At 39.9% G+C, this 19,835-nt stretch overlaps 1 protein-coding gene across 8 annotated transcripts in view; it reads left to right on the plus strand.

The window, feature by feature from the left end:
- ZNF521 (zinc finger protein 521) overlaps positions 1 to 14,609 on the plus strand; it is a 232,409-nt gene extending 217,800 nt beyond the window's left edge. For all 8 annotated transcript variants that reach the window (XM_056330873.1, XM_056330875.1, XM_056330876.1 and 5 more), the window contains one exon: positions 13,781 to 14,609. In XM_056330873.1, the coding sequence (XP_056186848.1) occupies positions 13,781 to 13,810 (30 nt within the window). In that variant the 3' untranslated portion in view covers positions 13,811 to 14,609. The remainder of the gene's footprint in view (positions 1 to 13,780) is intronic.
- Positions 14,610 to 19,835: the final 5,226 nt, after the last annotated feature.

Here is a 19,835-nt window from a genome sequence, read left to right on the forward strand (position 1 = left end):
AGCAAGTTTCTTTGGTGTGTTGCAGAGGAGGCAGGGTGGACTTAGCACTGGGCTGGATAGCAGAATCTCTCCAGTAATCCCTGTTCTGCCACCAGTTCCCTCAGTAGCCTTGGGAACCTCATTTGCCCACAAAGGAAGAGGTTGTCAGAAGCTCCCTTTTGTGCATGAACACAGACTGTGCCTGTAAAAATGCCCTGTGCTTCTTTGCACCTCTAGAAAACAGAGGATGCTGGAACTGTACATATTTACTTCCCTTGCAGCAATGGTGTGAAGGTGAAGTGGTTGATGTTTGCAAAGTGCTTTGAAAATGAAAGTGCAGATCCTCGGGCTCCAATTTGCATCCCCTGCCAGTATAAAAGGTACCTTAGTCAGGCAGCCAAGGATTCCCTCAGTATGCAGCAATTCCTGTTTATTTTGCTAGCTGATTCTGTATCACTCCCTTTTGGTCCTCACAGGTGTGTCTCAGACTCCAATGAATTCCAGGGATTTTTAATTGATATCACAATCCTGTGGGGGCTATTACAAGCTGGCATAAGTTCAGACAGCCTTACGAATGCTTTAACATGCACTAAAGACTATGGTGGCCCAAGATTTGAATGTGTAGGCCGCATTGATTTACAAAAATGTACAGTGGTTGTATAGGAATTAGTCTGAAAATTTACACAGTTTAGCAGAGAATAAGTCTCTGCAGATGTCAGATTGTTGTGCAGAAATTAATAGAGAAATACATCTATGAAAAGTAGTGATTTCAGAAACCCTTAGAAGTGGTTCTCTAGTGAGTTCTGTAGACTGTCTTGACAATTACATTAGTTTCTGGGAAAACCCTGTGGCCAAATTCTTAATCCCTAATACTTAAAAAGAGGCACCTTGAGTCTTTGTCCCCTAAGGTCATATTGGTTCCCCTAAGGAATCAGGTTGGGTGCGGAAGCTGGATTCTGCAAGGTCCTGAGAATCTCCTGAAAATGTAGGTGCCAGAAATTGCCTGTCAAGGTCCAAAAATGTCATCTTGCTGACTTCACCGATACCGAATCTCCAGCATAGTTCTATTGCTGATAGCAAGTATCCGTGTATAGTACTAAATTCTGATCTCTATTCCACATCACTCGTCCCAGCACAAATTTTCTATTTATTTGGTTTCTTCTGTTAGAGCTGCAAAATATTGGCTGCCTCTCAGTGATCTTAGGAGCACAGCCTGAGCAGGTACGCCTATAAGCAGTAAGAAGGGACAGACATCTGCTCTAAGTGTCAGTACAGCTCAGTGAACGCTGCACAGCGTTCTGCGGTTTGCGAGCAATACGTACTTTTTATCATTCAAAAGTTTCTTACCAACTTGCAGATTTGCCTTTTTACCATGTTCCCCAAGATAGTTTGACAGGTCAGCCTGAAGTGATGAGTGTTCTGACACAAACTGCATTGTGTCTTAGAAATTTTGCCTGCAGTTGTTTTACTGTAGTATTGCTTTGATTTGAAAAGGAACTTTCTACAAAGTGGTGTGTTTTAGGATATAACAAAAAAAAAAAATCATCCAGTATTGTGCTGCATGTATTACAGAGATTTTCTGCTTAGCTATTATTATTGCTTTCTGGGGTTTGGGGTTTTTTTTTCTTCAGGTATGTAATGGAGAACAGTATCATTTTTAACAGTTATTGAGAAGCAAAGGTAATAGATGAGAAAGAATTTGAGCTGTAATTGCAAATATTAAGTATGTTTTTAAACTGAAATTTTGAAAGCAGATTGCCCTGAAAATTTAATGATATTTTAAGGAAACCTATAGCCCGAGAATAAGCTCTTTCAAATTCAGAAGTATTTCATCAGTTGAGCTGACCAGAACACAAATATACAGGTGTGTAAAATGCCTTAAGATGCTGGAAAGCTTTTCAGGGACAATAGACTATAGACCACAGTGAAGTGACAATACAGATCTAACAGTGCAGAACTGTTACAGAACATCAGGGACCATAAGAGTAGCCCCCAAACAAATGTTTTATCTCATTGTTGAAGACAGTACCTTTCTGAGAAAGCTGCTTTCTCTGCAGGCCTGAACAATTGTGTTGGTTTGTTTTTCTGTTTGGAGTGCCAGTCTGTTTACTAAAGTTATTAGTTTATAAATTTTGCCAAGGTAAAGTAACTGTGAGAGCTTTAAATTAGAGTAAGTACCACTTCTGTGTGGCAGGTTCCTTTGAGGGCTGATTAGAAATCAGGCCTCCTGTTGCCTGCCCCTTTATGCATGGCACTGTTGCCGTGGGTACTTGTTTATAGCTTACCTTTGAGTTTATGTAAGTGTGCACTGTGGTATGATGAATTGCCCTCCGATAGCAAATATTCTGCTTTTCTTTTTTTTTTTTTTCTGGGATCAAGCTAATACTTCACTTTAAAGAGTTATTTTAATTAGGTGGGGTTTATTGTAATGAATTAAAATTAACTTGGAGTAGAAAATTCTATAAGTCTGCGAGGGTTACAGATTAGCCTCACCATAGCTACAGCACATCTTTTTGTAAAAGAATTAAAGTTCTGTATCTCAGACACCTTGACACTAAACGTGGACAGCAAATGAGTGTAAGTGTTGTCTCCAGTTACTTTCCTCCTAAATGTGATTCTTCTCATTCTATCAGAAGATTGCCACACTAAAAAACAGTCCTAATGGGCAAAAAGGGGTGAAAGCAGCAGCTGCATGAGGCTACATCCCCTTGCGGGAGATAGCCGAGGAGGCAGGAATACCATGGCATCACAAGCTAAACCCAGAGGTGAGAGGGGGCATTTCTTCAACTGTCAGTGCAGGGTCAAGGCAAGATCTAATGACATGTCTGAGTTGCAACGTGTCACTGGCCAGCTGTGTGACAGGAAACAGAATGACCAACCTCAAAGAATGACATTTGGTAGGAGGATACTTCTTCCCTCATGGGGAGGATGGAAAAAGGCGTAAAAGGATGCTGCTTTGTCTAGTACTTCTTGGTTGTGGAGGAATGAGTATCAAAATGTAGGAGTTGGACTTCACTGTCTTCCCCCATTTATAGGTTCTGAAAATAGGAGAAAGTGAGAGTAAGATTCCTCCCATTTAGCTTTGGTCACATTTCACACTCTTTTACACAAATGCAAATTGACAGCAAAACAGAAGACAATAGAGAATCCAGACTTCTGCATTTTACAACCGACAACCACAATGACAAACAAAATTTTATTGTCCTGGTACCACATGTCAGTAAATGCTCCAGATATATTGATTTACAGTGTGTGTCCTTACAAAACTTAAAAAAATAGTGACTTTTTTATAAAGCGCAAAATAGCATTATGCTCTCTCTAAAAGTTACCTTTACAACATGGAGTTTCTTGGACTGAAGAGGGAACTCAGATGAGGTTGCTTTAAGAACAGTGTTCCAACATAGGGTCCTTAACTGTCTGTTTACCAGCTATGAAGGGATAAAAAATGTCCTTATTTTCTTTTCCAACAAGTAGATTTGTAATTCAAACACACCCCAAGCCTGCCATGTAGGTGCTGTCCCAGTTCCCACTATTCCTTATTTGAGGAGCTGTAGGGATAAGGACTATACGATGTCCAAGATGGGCTGACACAGTAACCGGTTGTGAAGGAAGTCAGAGAGCGAAAGCCATGGGGGCCTCTGCTTATCAGCTCAGAAATCTTTAACTATTACCATCAAATCTGCTCAATCTGGCTTTTCTTGCAAGCTGTCTTGAAGGAAAAAGACACATTGATGAGCAACAGAGTTTGGAGTGTTTAGAAGAGGAGGAGAGCTAGCAGGACTCCATAGTTTTTCCTTTTCTTTCCTACACATTTTAAAATTGACATACCATGGGCAAGGGGACATGTTTTCACTTGTGTTCCTGATTTCAGGATCCAAGATGTGCACCAGTCCACTTACACGTTCTCTTAACTGGCCATATTTATGCTTGCTGGCTGGATAACTACCAAATACTGATTTCCATGTACAAAAGCCAGGTTTGGTGATTCTAAAACTAGGCTTGTTCAGGGTTTGCTTTTAGCTGAGTGAAAACAGTGTTATAGCTTTGAGTTAATCTCAGGCTGATCCATAACCTCCAGCGTGCTGAGTGCTGTTGTACAAGGCTCCGCGCACCAGCTGGCAATGTGCGGGGAATCCAGATTCCAGGCTGTCCCTTTGTCACCTGGTAAGCACAATACCCAGTGTTATATCACGAGGTAGGGAGGTGAACTTGGCGATCAATACAAGTGTGGGTTGCGCCTGTCTGTATAATAGGAGTGCAGGCAAGTTACAACACTTTCAGGCTGTATCAAGAAACTTGCAATTTCACTTGTAATTTTGTGCAAAGGAATTCTTGTACATGCACCTGTGGAATACTGGAAATAATCATTGTTTTAAAGGTTGCCCTTTGCATATAAATCACAGCTTTGTGTGCTTCCCCACTTTAATTGGGTGACCTTTTGAGTCCTGTGGACAGAGGCTTAAATTCTGGACCTGCTGGTTGGTTTAAGATTTGAAATCAATTCATGATCTAGCAGTTACTCAGCTTTAAATCAGAGAGCCCAGAATGGAAATTTCAGAAGAAGAAGTTCCACTTGGAAGGTTCCTTCTCACAACTCATAGAAACTTCATTGCAGACCAAATAGGTGTGTGTAAAATCCAGATTAATTTGTCAGTTTAATCCCTGAAAAGACCTATCGGGGTGCAGTGAGGATGGGAGAAACAGGAGGAGCAAGAAATGTGTAATGTTTCCAACAGCAGATTTCTGTACAATTATCAATTTAAGCTTCCATTATTTGTCACTAATTACTGCACTGAGCTGTTAAATATTTAGTAGTAGTTTGTTTAATTGGGTTTGACCTATAAAGGAATCTGTACCTAGTGTAGCTCCAGTTCCAGGAGCCAGTTCCTCACTCTCAGCTAGGCAAATTTGTATTCATGTAAGATGAACACATATTGTCAGACAAGGGGGTTTGTTTTCGTTGTTTGGATTTGTTACTTCTCTCTCTCACCCACAGATTTATTTGTCTTTAAGGTATGTAAAATTAGAGCATGAAGTAGGAGTGATGCTTCTGGGTGTAAAATGGGAGGGAGGTCAGACTTCAACTTGTTTACAGATGTTGCAGTTTAGAAAGCACCAGCATGATAAATTAAACATAACAAAGGAAAAAAAATTAAAGCAGTGCAACAACTAGCCCATGAACACATGTCTGTAGAACACTGACTTAATCCCTGAATATCTTATTAGGCAGTATAGCCTATCAAAGCTCGTTGTCCCCTGTTACTCTGTTGTACAATAGCTACAGATAAATCTGGATTTGTTCAGCTTTGGGTTCTGCTTGCTCTTTGCCTGGATGTGTCTGACAGTGTGAAGAGACTTCTGGCTGTGGCCTCTGCAGAGGGTGTGCAAGAATCAATCAGTACATGAGCAATATTCACTTTGTTTGAAACCCTGCAGGCCTGGCTCTATTCTTACTTGTCCCTGTCTTGAAACTCCCTTGATTTCAGAGGAGTTTCTCTTAATTTATACCAGGGTAATCATAACCATATTCTAAAGTAATACGCCTTTTGATATATTTCTCAGAAGTGCCTCCTTTTGCCTTTATTGTTTTAAGCTTTTATTCCCATTTAATGAACAATTTTCTTATTGGGGAAGGATGCTTGTGTATTAATTTCATACATTTGCAGTATCACAAAACCCTTGTTTTTCTACAAACAAGACTTAGGCCTGGATCCTGATTAGCAGTACAGCCCCTTTGCAGCATAAAAGCATAGGAAGGTTTCACAGTTTCAATGAATTTCCGTGAATGTGTCCTAACCATTGTCCTCTGCCTATTACCATCGCCTTGTTGTTTATGGGGGTAATTACATGCACCTTGCCTGTGCAGCCAGACACATCTTGCCTGAAATGGGAGAGGTTGTGTGAGTTCATTGTGTTTCAATAAACAACAAACACGGTAAGGGAAGTGTATGGAAGGCTGTTGCCTGGCACCATAGGTTAAAACAGCCTTGGAGCTACTCTGATTTATGTCAGAGGCTTAACTGGGAGCCCCCTGCCAATGCTAGTAATGACAATGGTGCAAGGATGGTGAACAGACACCTGTGTTTGTGTCTGTTCTCTTCTGGTGACAATGATGAAAGTCTTATTTGCTGTATCTAGGAATATATGTCATTCTTTTCCATGCAACAAATCTGTGATATATGTACTCATGTATAATAATGAATCCAAAAGGAATCATTGACATTTTACTAGTGACTTACTGGAAGTCTCAAAAGAAGAATAGGTATCAGGGGTTTTGGTTTGGTTTCGGTTTGGTTTTAATTTTCAGTTTGCATCACTGAGAACATGCTATCCAGCTTGAGATTTTTTTATGGCTAGGTTTTCTCTGACCCAGCTGGAAATGCTTGAGTGGAAGAACCAGAACACTGAGAGTTTTACATGAATATGATAAAAAGTACAATCTGATTAGCAGTCATTCCATTTCAGAGACATTAATATAATACCAAATCACATAGCTTAGGTGAACTAATTTATATGAATAACTGCAATTCAGTGTAGACTTTCCTACATTATCATTGTCAACAGTGGTCAGTCATGACCTAAGTTGAGCATTTAATTGTCCGTCACGTCTGAGAAAAGACCTGATTCGCAAAGGCTGGTAAATATCAACTCACCACACATAAGTGGCAGTTATGGGAACACAGATTCTCTTGGGATTTAGCCCCTTCTTTGTTATGGAAATAGCTCTGGTTTAGTTCAGCTCAAATCCTTATTTCCTTGGGAAACTCAAGTTTCAGAGACTGTGTGTTGTTAGGTCTGTGCTGGTGATCAAACTTGGCCTGGATGAAACTCCATGCCTACTTTTCTGCATTTAAAAATTCATTGGTACTCCTGCTCTGCCAGCTGCACTGCAGTACTGGAGACGCTGACGACCGGGACACCTTTCCTGGAATTTTTTCTGTTCTGTCCAGAACTCCAAAGTCTCCAGTTGGCTTCCTACTTTTCAACTATGAAAAACTATTAGTTGTCATCTTTCCAGCTCCCTCATTCACTCAGGATAAGTGTGACCATTGAAATCTGAATATATATTTATTTTTGTGTCAGAAACATTGTGATTCCTGGAATGAAGCACATCAGAAACATTTGTTAGTTCCAAGATTTCAGATACAACAATTCAAGTTAATTTCTTGCAGTTTGTGTTTTATGAAAGGAAAGGAATAGCCTAGAAGGGAAAATAATCTATGGTCGCTTCATCTGTTGATGAGCTTCAATTGAAATTGCTCTTTTTGTATTTCACCTATGTGAAAAATACAGAAATGTTTACCATCTGAGTGGTCATGGGTGGGGTCAGTACAGCTAAGGACTGTAGCATAGAATAGACCTAGATATGCCCCTAACCTTCAGTTAATTAATTTGGTGGAGGTGGACTGTGGAAGTGGTTACCCTTACTGTGGGAACACAAATGTCAGCTATACTACATTTTTACCTGTATAACAACTGAGCCTGAGAAGCCCATGTAGAACATGGCTTCTTAACAGAAGCTTCTTAATTGCTTGCAGCAGCAGTGGAGCGAGGGCCTTAATGTTTTGGGGCATTGAAAGTAAGTTTACTGCTTTCAGATGCTTTGAAATGGCCCAGATATTCTACTGAAACCAGCTCCTGACTATGCAGATTTGGTTTCATGTGTGATTTGGGGCTGGCTGAGCCTCTTCCTCTCCAGGGATGAACATCAGGAAAAAAAAATCCTAACCCTGAGGTCTGTGAAGCTGTGAAACAGGCTCCCAAGAGGAGCATTGGAAGCTCTAATTAAAATTGGACTGGGCAAAACACTTGAAATTACACTATAGGCAATAATCCAACACTGGCAAGATGGGTGGAGAAAACGCCCTAATGGGTCTTTTCTGTCTTTAAATTCTATGAATTCTTGTTCTTCTCTGTTATTATGCTATTTCACCTTTTTCTTTAATGGTGACATAGTGTCACCTAGAAAGTATTATAAGATGCTATTGTGAGCTGAGGAAGATGATGTTAAATGTCAGAAGAAAATGCAACAGTTTCTCCGCAGGTTCACAGTGATTATATGGAGACAAGGAAAAGAGGAGCTGACTGTAAGCGAGGGACATCCGTGCAGTGTTTCTGATCTGTAAGACAGTGGCAAAGCCTTCAATATACATGTTTGTCATTTTGACATTACATTTCATATTCTCTGCTTATGAAGAATAACCACATTCCACCAAACCTAACACAGGTGTGGAAAAGTCATTTGCTGTACCGGTGTACATCACTCAGGTTGCTGGAGACATCTTCTATCCAAATGTTTCAAATATCCCCACAGACCTGGACTAAATAATATCTTGTTACATCTTAATTTATAGTATGTATTTAATCTTACTATCTCACAAATCTAAATAACTCATCAATTTAGTCTTGGGTATAAGCAGATTACAGTTTAACAGGAAAGAACCCTGCCACAATATAATGGGGCTTTGACAAGAGACTCTGTGCTGCAGTCCTGAAGCAGCACAAGTTTGAAGAAAAGGTAGGAAAATCAAGATTTTTTTCTTAAAGTTATAGTTATGTCTGAATAAGTTTCAAGTATTTGTTTTTGGTGTTACCACTTAATACTTCCCTTCTCCTGGCTTTCCACATGATACCGTATTTCAGCAGTGTCCTATGCAGTTTTCTGCATGAGAGGTCTTATATCATGACAGCCATTTAAGTAGCAAAGCATCAGACTGAAGTTCTGGAAAACATGTTGACACTGTGAAACTGCATATTTGATTTGTCATTACCAGTGCACTTAAGGTTTTGCTAGGCTTGCCTTTTCCACGAGCTTTTCTTTCTTCCCGTTTAGTTCTGGAAAATTCAACATCCTCTTGTTAGCTGCAGACAGTTTGAAAAGTATGGTACAGGGTAAGAAGTTGGAATAAAAAGAAGGGAAGAGAAGCAGAAAATCTTGATTAGAAAGTATAATTTAATAGAACGTGTATTGAACCAAATGTATTGATTAATGTGGAAGATATAGTACTTATATTGATTCAAACTAGAGATTTAGTACTAAAAGCTGTAAGCCAAAAAGCTGTTGCAGATTGCTACAAAAGTCAGTTTAATGCTGTCCTTGAGAATGCCTTCACAAAGAAATTCTTCTAATGTTTGAGGAGTAGGTAGAATGCGGTATATGTCAGTTTGATCCCGGAGGGTTTTATTTTGTACTCTAATAGCTGTTACGAGCCTACATTATATCCAAGGAGTAATTTTCCTTAGGGGTGCCCAGCTTGCTTTGTGTCAATATTCTAGCATTTTAAGTCACGTACAGTATATGCTTCTGGGAACAGTGCAGGAGCCAGCCAGACTCATAATGGTCTGCATTCATTAATAAAGGCAGAAGCTTCTGTCCCTCCATTGCCCACTACAGGGATGCCTCCCTGGTCTTCAGGGACACGTACAGACACATTTAAAGAAAGCTTTATTTTGAGTGGGCAGGAGATGAAATGCAGGACTTGCAGGCATTTCCTAAGTCAGCTATATGCCCGAGCACAGGGGTGACCTTAATGGGTCAGAGAAGAATGCAGGTCAAAAGACTTATTATCCAGCCTGTTGGAAACCAATTGCTTTTGTTAAAAAAAAAAGCTGTAGTGCTTAAAGGTTGATAGTAATGTAGAGTTCTGTTTTACAACCTGGAACTGTATTGCAGTGCGGTGGGGTACGTTAATGCAAAAAAATACAAGATGATCCATAATGTACACAGGTAAAGGATTCCTGATAAGTGATAACATGTAGGGTACCATAATTACTTAATCAGTGATGATTAATTACACGTGTTTGTGTTCTTGAACTAAGGAAAAAATAACATGCTGCTGTGGTACTGTTACCATCTGTTGAAATAATGCATCTACATTTCATCTTTATATTTCTTCATGTATACCCTCTTCGCACTGTTTGTCAGGTATAACCATGTCTTGTTTCATCTAGTCACAAAAAGCAGAAGTTGCATTTAAATTGAATGCACCTGCAGTTCACATTAAAGATTCTAGTGGGCTGGTGAGTCAGTGGCTATCTGTGGGTAATTTTTTCTTCGTTAATTTTTATGCTATGGGCAAGAACTTTTTGCTAGCTAATACTTCTCTTGTTCTATCTGAAACAAAAAGACAGACACCAAACATCGAGAAGTATTATTACTTCTTTTGTCTTGAGCATTTCTGCAAAGAAATGTTTTTTGGTTGGTTTTTTGCCAAGGAGATTCTTCCACCCAAAATGTGAAATCTTTGCAATTTTTTAGCTCCGTAACACTAACAACAAGGATATCTCAAAGCATTTTCATCCAGAAAAGTGGTGGCATATAATGTTATGGCAGTTCACATAACAGTTGGGATTCTGAATTCTGCTAACAAAACTATCTGTAGGAACAGGGTAAATGTATTTTAGGAGTTTATTTTGCTTGTGAAATATATTGAATTCATGTTTTCCCAAGTAATATCCCTGCTTTCCAGAGAATACTGAGACAGAGAAATTGGGGATGTAGGAGTTTTCCTGGCTTGGTTTGTGTCTAATGCAGTAACAAATGCAGGGACACACACCTCCTGCTTCACTGTTCCTCCATTTTGTGCATGCAAAGCTTGCATTTGCGTTTGCAAACTAGTTTCTCCTCATGAAACCACAGCTCTTGGAAATGTTAACATCGCTATTGCTGAAGTCCAGGGAAGATTGTTAAGAAAAAAATATTTTTTCCTTTCTGTGGCTAGGTGGGAAATTGAAATTTTTGCTTCATAGGGAGACTGCCTCATAATTAAGCAGATGTGTTTTGTGCAATCAAATTTGGGGGAGGCAGAGAGGGGGAGCATATGATATCTCCTGTACTTAGTTAAATGACTTCTCTTTGGCCAGTGAATGTACTAATTACTCCAAACTCAGACAAACTAGTTTGAAGTTTCCAGAGGAGGCGTGTTTCAAGCTTGCGTACTGTGTCTTTAGTGAAGGGCAGCGCGCTTTCCAAGCCGCACAGGAGATCTCAACTGTAATATTGCGCTCTCCCTGGGTGTACCGCACTCCTGTGTCCCTGCCGTGTCCCTGCCGTGTCCCTGCCTGCAGGAGCTCCAAATTCTGCTTTCCCCGCCTGCCTGAACTCCCACTGCCAGGGAGGCGGGGAGCTCGCTGCACACAAGGCAAAGAGACTATCAGAGCTGAGATCTGCTGTGTGGATAATGGAGGAGAATTTTTGCCCTAAATTTTTAAACACAACACCCCTCATAAAAACAACAACAGTTCATAACTGGGATTAATGTTTGCAATTTTCAGTCACTTAGACATGGGGTCTCCAATAGATGGCTTTTGGTGGAGTGGAATATGGCTCTCTGTGGGATAACAGAATTTTCCTCCTTTTCTTATCTCTCTCCTCCCATCCTTTGCCTGCTTGTCTTGTCAATGTTATGCTTCTGAAGTGCTTCCACGTTGTATTTTTTCCCACTTAGCCGAACAGGTATTTCTCCCTAGTCCCTCAGGTTTGGGGAGCCTTAATTTGGAAACCATGTTTTGGTTTGGTTTGGTTTGGTTTGGTTTGGTTTGGTTTGGTTTGACTGTTTACAGTAAGTATAGTTGCCTTTTGAAGGCCTAAGCTTCTTGAAGCATTTCCTCGTGTTAGTATCCTGCCCTGTCTTGTTTTTCTCAGCAACACTTTTTTTTTTTCTATTACCTCTTCATTATCTCCAGAGAATCTCATTTTGCACTAGGACACGGGAGTCAGAGACACTGAGCAGGGGCAAGTCGGTCCTTATGCTGTGTTTTATTTTTTCCCCTTCATATTTGGGCTTTTTTATTTTTTAATCAAAAATGTCATTGCAGCCAGTTACAGCTACACTTCTAAAGCACCTTTTGACTGCTTCATGTGCAACTGTTCATCCAACCTCAAACTGATTATACATTTTTCATTTAGTGAAAAGAAATAAAAAATCAGCATGACTGACATGCTTGGTCTCAGGAGATTAGAAACAAAAGACACCCCCCTGCCCCAAATATTTCTCTGCAGTCTAACAACTGGTATATGACTTCACCTACTCAGAAGCAGAGAAAAAATCAGAATTCAGGCTGCCACCCCATATTTAACTTGTCCTGTTGTTTCTAGGTACTGCAGGGTCTCCAATAAGCCTGTGGTGTTATGCTGTAAGTGCTGCAATAAATGGACACAACAGGATGACTAAAGGGCTGACTGTCAGGCTTAACTCTTAATTTCCTTGCTTTTGTGGTTTAAAGTCAGAGCCCATTACCTGTGACTAGCCAATATTTTCGTCTGCAGCTATTGTTACTGCTTTACAGCATTTTGAAATGATTTTATGGGAAGGATAAGAAGCTAGATGAAATCAAGTGGTAGAGTGTATTTTTTTACCACTCTCTGGCCTTGGACAGTCTGGAATTCCTGCCATCAGCATTAAATCATTTTGTGTTCACATCTGGAAATTGCATCCTTGAGTGTCACTGGGTCATTTTCCTCTAATCTTGAGAATGGCACTACATTAAAAATTCCTCAGTCTTACTGTAAGATCCTTTCCTTGCCAAATGTCCCATGAACTATTGTTTGTGTGCATGCACAGTTTAGGGAGAGAGAAGGAGGAAGGGAGGGAGAACTCTCAGGCTGGTCTGCAGTCACACTGTATTTTGCATTTGTTTCGCCAAGGCTGTTTTCTTGTGCCCTTTCATGGGTGGCTGTGGAGGGTATGGTTCAGTAGATGTTCACTTCATTGAAAATTATGTCTTTTGGGAATAGTTCATCCTAAAGTACATTAGTCCAAAGGAATTTTAAGACAGATTAACTTAACAAAGCAGCGTGAAGGAACTAGGTGCCCTGGGAGAAAATCATGGGACATGGCACCCCTGCCCTCTGGGTCACTGGCCCAAATCTGGCCAAGACTAATAGGGGGAAAACTGATCACTAAGCAGTGCCCTGTCATCTGGGAAGTAACATTCACAAACTTTTTCTGGTTATCTGTGGATTCAGTGTACATTGTAGAGGACTTAACATGTATTGGATTGGTTCTTTGGTCTTAGCTCGATGCTTGTGAAGGATCTGAGGAAGTGCAAGCATTGAAATATAGCATCTTTCATCCCTAAAAGTGGTCAACTTGATTAGAACAGTGGTAGGAAAGGGTGAAACTTGTGTTTGCTGCGGGATTTGGTGATTGCTTGTACGGGAAAGGAGAATTTCAGACTCCCAAGTCCATGCTGTGTCACCTCACATAAGGCGCTGCATTCACTTGAGGAAAAATACCTGTGGTTTTTGGTGACCAAAGGAAGGGCTGTGGCAGCCCCTCCTGTTTTCTCATCAGTCTTTGAGCTCCCTGCTAGGCACAGGATGACTCTTACCAGAATATACTGTGCCATACTGTTTAGGGGGAAATAGGTTTTAATGCAATAAAACATTTCAAGGGGTACCACAGTCTAGGAAGCACTGTCTAGTTGGCACAGGCCTTCTGTGACAAATAAATGCACTTTTCATTTGCAGAATGTGTATACCATGAGCTGTGTGTAAGCAGACACCAGAACCACTGGCCTGGTATGCAGTTTCACTGGGGCAGGTCAGCCCAAACCTACCTAGAAAGAGTGCATTGCCCTTCTTGTGGCACGTGGAAAGAATACGGCTATGAAACAGCTGGGGAAAACTCTCTTTGATAACAACACTGCTTCTGACAGGTTTAAGACAAGGAGGGGTCAAACACACTCTCTTTTCAGTTCATCGTTTTGCAAAATATGTTGGGAGAATTGGTTTTGCATCCTTCTTTCACACAGAAATGCCTGTCCTGTGACTAAGCTGTTCCTTTTATTTTTGTTACAGAATCATACGATGACCCAGCACAGCAGTTAGTGCAAGGCCCGTCTCTTCCAGAGAATTCTTTGTGGCACAAAAAGGGAACACGTTTTACTCTTTGCACGAAACTTTCATTGTTAATGTATATTATTCAGAAACATTGTATTGTACCATAAAACTTGTATTATCGAAACTGTTGGATGTTCATGTGTTTGAACTTTTGAGCACCGGATAGACTTCCTGTATATAAAGTGTTGCACATGTATTATGTTGTCTGATACTAAAATGGTCTTATAAAGACAAGTGGACTTGGGCCCTATTCAAGGAAGATACAAATAATAATAATACTGTGTGAGGGGAAAAAAATGGCTTAAGAAAAAGTGTCATTTTCAAGGAAGAGGGAGAAGGTAATAGCTATGTTCCATTACAGCTCTGTTTGGCCTTCCTTTCGTTTAAACTTCAGTATAGAAATCTCTCTTTTGGTATACAAACGGACGATCTAAGACTATTTTTTATTGCTGAAGATTCTTGCAAAAAATATGAAGAGACTCTTTCTCACAGAGCAGGAACCCACAGTTGAATAAGGCCCATATATATATTTGTAAGCCTTGCGATATGACAGATAGCATTACCATATATGCAATAGTTGTTATGTAGATTGTCAATTTTTTTTTTTTTTCTGGATACCATTTGAAGCTTTGAGTGTTCAAGACTTTCCTTAATGATTTCACATGGCCAAATTCTTGAATCAGTTGAACTAACCTGTATGTTACTGTTATTAATGTTTACTCTGCAGTCTGAACCTGGAGATTACTGGAATTGTTTTCCAAAAGGAAATAAATTCAGTTTACCATTATGTGTGAGTGTGCTTGTGTCTTGTCTTTTTCCTTGGAAAGTAGCATTATTACTGCTCCTGTAGTACTTAAAGGACCACCAAGATCTGCAATCCTATTGTATCAGGGCCTATATGCTGCTCAGTAGATTGCTTTTCTCAAAGCTAGGCACTTAAACTGACGTAATGGTGGAAACAGATCTGCTGGCCCACTGCAAAGCAATGTGTAATTTTTTTTGTTTTTTCAAATTTCAAAAAATTGAAATTCAAAATTAAAAAAACTGAGGGTAATATTCACTGTTTTCTGGGTTTGTTTGTTAGTTTCTTTTTTTGTGGCAGTCTCAACAATTTCATACCTGTACGCTTGACACGTTGTTTGCCAGAGGAGTCACCACACATCTTCAGTGTATAATTTTGTGTGCATTTCAATGCAATATTGTTTAGTGAGTTGGGCCTAGCAGTGACAACCGGGAGCCACTACAGCTCTGCCAGCAGCACTGTTAACCTCACATCCCTCACCCTCTCTTCTGACATGGGTAGCAGAATTGGAGGTGGTGCACACTGCAGGATGATGCTCACTAGCACCGTGGCCCTGGGAGAGCTGTCACAAGACCTCACAGCTTTACTTGGGTCTGAATTGGCTCCTGACTGCCTGCAATTTTCAAGAGGAAAGGAAGGGATAAAAGTTCTCCTTCCCTACCAGTATCCCCCACTACTCCAACTCACTTGCAAAAGAGGACCAAAAAACCATTCTCCAGCTATTCTAGTATCTTATCCTATTGCTGGAATTGCTGGTTTTATCCTGTGGAAACCAGAGTTGCTGAAATACTGCAGTTAAAGAGCTGTACATCACAACAAGTCCAAATGGCAGGAGCTGCTTGCCTAGTGCTGTCAGGGTAGATATAAAGTGTGATTTCCACTTTGCTGAATGTCACATTTTGACTGTCCACAGATGGAGGATGGAGAGGAAAGAAGTAAAGTCAGAAAGTGTCTAGTTACCAGATATTCCAAGAAAAAATGTGTCGTGTTTAAAACTCCAGCTTTGAGAATATTGTGCATATTTTGCCAAATACAAAAAAGAAAATCCTGGGTTTTGTATGAATCTCTCAGTTGTGCTGACAAAAGGATAAATAAAGGCACGAGCACACAAGGCTTGTAAAATGCTAGTTCTATTTATGTCAGAAACTGTTCCCATTCTTATTCTCATTAATATATTACTCATCTCAGCCAAATTGAATGTGATGATATGTTCTTTATTTCTGACAGATACCTTAAAGGATATAAGACATTTCAGCCTTCATGTGTGGAAGTGTGACATATTGGTTAAGACTGAAAATAACATGTTTCTAGTAGAGTTCAAGTATATAGGAAATATTACACCCTACTGTTTTTGTAAATGCCAGAGTGCCACTGAGTTGAGACAGATGGTAGCTGGGAAAAATGCAATCTTATAATCAAAAGCTAAAATATGTCAAAAATATGTTAGCAAGCAAAACATAGCATATTACTAGCGTCTCATGTCATGACAGCTTGCAAAACATGCAAAGATGTTGAATTTCTAGATACATAAATAAAGGAACAGTAAACAGAGCAACAGCAAATGTGATGAAGACTTTATGCATCGATTGTCCCTTCAGGTCGGTGCAGGGGAATAGAGGGGTCTTATGGCCACAGGCAGTCCCAGGTGGCTTATAAGAGCTGGCTGCTAGTATCAAGTGCTGGAATCCTCTTACCTTTTCTAAAGTAACAGGTTTCTCAGTGATACCTAAATAGCTGTTTAAATAGATTATGGAAGACATCAGAACTTCCCAATGAGGACTGAGTATTGCTTGGGGAATTACCACAGTGTTCAGAAAAATCAACAGGAGAGGCAGATCGTCTTGCCTGTTGGAAGAAGAGACACGGCTGTGTGTGTGTGTGTGCACGCATTTCAGCTATGGCATGCCTTTCTCTGTCCTGGGTCAGCAAAAGCTAAGGGAAGCCCCTCCTCATACCCTTAAACTAATGTGAAAGGATAAATCTGTTCAAAGGTTGTCTGGGTGGATTGATGGACAAGGTATCCTTTTACCTCTGAGACTGGCTTTATTCCTAAGATTTCAAGTGGTGTGAGTTTTACTTTAAGTGATAGTTTAAAAAAAAAGATTAGTTCTTCTGCTTGTTTGCCAGAGGTGCGTTTAGGAAATGTCACAGACCTAAAGCAGATATAAATATAGAATTTATACTGCAGAAGTGAAGCATCTACCCAGATAATATCTGAGCATTGAATGTATGAGGAAATGCACTGATTCTTTATCTGAAAAAAAAAGATGATCCAGGAATAAATGTGTATTGGGCCTTTATGACATTCAGCTACCCAAAATAGAAGTTTTTACCATCATACACATTTTCATAGCTGGTCGCCTAAGTTAGACTTTCCAATCCATTTTAGGTGGTTCAGTTCACCGGGAGGTTATTGGAGTTTCTTTGGTTCTCCAAATCCAGTGCTCTCACTGATTTCCCTGATAGAAGAGTCGCCCTACAAGCCCCAGAAGTTACAGTTCAAAAGCTCTGCCTAGGACACATAAATAGTTATCACCTCCTTCTTAATAGCACATGGAAAGCTGAAGTCCCCTCCATGTCTCAGTGACTGGGTTTTTATTAGTAATTCTGGCATGACCACTCACTTTGTTTCATCACCATTGTCCTCAACAACAGAAAAAGAGAGACGTCCATTTCTTACCAACATATGGCACCTTCTATTTATAACAAGATTAACAATTCATTCACACCTTGATTGAATCCTGCTTTATTAAGATGTCACAACAGATTCTCACAGCCTGCAAAGGGAAAGACTTACAAATGTTAATATTGTGACAACCAGGACACATAAAAGTAAATGAATTATAATTGGTGACAATTAAAACTAGCTCAGTGTGAAAACAGAGTATTAGGCTGCTCTTGCAGCCCTGTCTCGGATGAGGCAATGTGAAGGACTCCATAGGATAAGATTGTCCACAAATTCAGAAATGTTACCTTCATTCCTGTCTGATGTGTTCAGTCATACAGTGATGCTCAATTACTGCTCACATGCCTTTAAGTCTTAGTGGGCAATGTGCCATTCTCTTTAAAGTATTTGCTTCACTGCTCTGTAGCAGTACAAAAATAAACAATTTTAGGCCTATTTTACCAATTCCATTTAATACATCCATTTTTCCTCCCCGTGTTGCTTCCCTTATTTGTATGCAGAAGATTTCTTTAATTATTATTATTGTTGTTGCTGTTGTTATTAGTAGTAGTGAACTGTGAGCGCTCTAGCAATGCGCTCCCCCAGGAGCTGGGTGGTCCCCAGCCACCAACTCTTGTGTGCAGATCTTCTTCTGTGTGTGGCACACAAAAGCCTGACAAGGTCTCACTCATGTTTCAAAGCTCGCTCTCTTTTCAGAGCTATTTGTTATTGTCTCCACCATCACAAGTTTAAAAAAGGAAAGTTAATTAAATATGGAACAAGACTGAGCAACATCTTTTAAACCATCATGTCATTAGAACTGGATCCCTCTGAGAGCTGCTTAAAAGGGTTTTGAGAACAATGACTGTTCAACCAGATATTTATGGGCATAGTTATGTAAACACACTCTTTATTGTCTATGTATATTTAATATAATTATCAGTTTTGTACTCGGACTCTCAGGAGACCCAACAAATCACAGTGTTGCTTTGAAAATGTCAGCAGAAAAGACAATTATGTTGCGAGCAAATATTCATAAATTATATTAAGAAGTCCTGTGAAAATGTACCCTGTGCTGCAGAACTGCTTTTGCACTAGCAGAATCATCACTGCCTTTCTTTGACTTAAACTCTTCTTATTAGTAACAAGGAAGTTGCTTGAAACAAACCTTTAATACTAAAAAGCCTTCTGTTCCCGACTACGGGACAATGTAAGTTGTAGACAAATTCAGAGGGCTTATTAATGTTCTTATTAATATGCTGGGATCGTTTTAGAGATTTCTGATAGAGATTTATTGTAATCAAAGGTAAAAACTGTTTGCACAAGAGTGCCTGGGCCACTTACTTTACTCTTCTTCTTTTCTGAGATGATTCCTGACAACTTGCCATATTTCGCTTATTTTATATTAGGAAAAAAGAGTGGAGAACTGGGATAGTGTTCAGTAAATTAAATGTGCCATGCTTATGCTAAACCAATACATGTGCTGGAGTTTGATAAACACCTAGTAAGTGGCTGCAAATCATCTCTACTGCAAGATATACAATCAGCACATCAACATCTTAATTAGCAGCTAATGACATTTGAATGGGAAGGTTAACGTTAAGCACACAGTTTAGCAAAGGGTAAAATGAAATACATTGAGATATTACAATCTGCAGCTGGCTTTTGTAGTAAGCAATTATCTATACAAGTAATAGCCCAATCCTTAGTTATGTTTTGGAATAAAATCGCCAAGACTAAAATGTCTTTTCTGGTGCCTCTGGTCCGAGACATCAATGGGAAGATTCCACATGTTGGACAGAAGAAGACAGAATTCTGCTTTTCTGCAGGAAAATGCATTTCATCTATGCCATTGTTTTTCTTTTGAGAGCACACCTAGATTTTAAGTAGGCACAAGATGGTTCAGAATGGTTTGTGATGCTTCTTTCACTCATATTTTAAGCATATGTTGTCAACAGGAAACTCCTGTGGGATGGTGCAAAGCGGTGCCCTTTTGTGGCCGTTTCGGCTGTAGATGTCGTACTTGCTGGGGCAGTGATCTTACCAGGTATCCAAAGCAGAACAGACCAGAATCACTGAGCTGTTGGAGAAGAATCTGCTATAGAAATGGTGCCGTTGACTTTGCCAGCGGCACGGGTTCCCACTGAGTGTTGTACTGAACCATTGCTTTTGCACGGACCACAGGGAGCAATGTAGAGTGCTTGCTTTAAGATTTAAAACATAAAGCAGTTCCAAGATGCTCACACTTAAAAATCTTAACGGCCATACAAGCTACTATGTTGGCTGCATCCAACAAGTGAGCTCTGGAATACCAGATGTCTGTAATCTAATGATCTCTTTCTTGTTGGGTTGTTTAGTTTTTGTGTTCCTTCTAGATGCTTGATCTCACACAACCTTCTTCCTTGTTTATGGGACCAGTGATATGCTTGTTAAGAAACGGGGCTGAAAGTTTAGTAACAGAATTATGCTGCTTTGTTGGCCTAGCCACTTCAGCACGATCAAATCATGTAGCCACATGGTATAGCAACACCTCCACAAGGTGAATT

Source organism: Falco biarmicus, chromosome 3, assembly GCF_023638135.1.
Source record: "Falco biarmicus isolate bFalBia1 chromosome 3, bFalBia1.pri, whole genome shotgun sequence".
Classification (NCBI taxonomy): domain Eukaryota; kingdom Metazoa; phylum Chordata; class Aves; order Falconiformes; family Falconidae; genus Falco; species Falco biarmicus.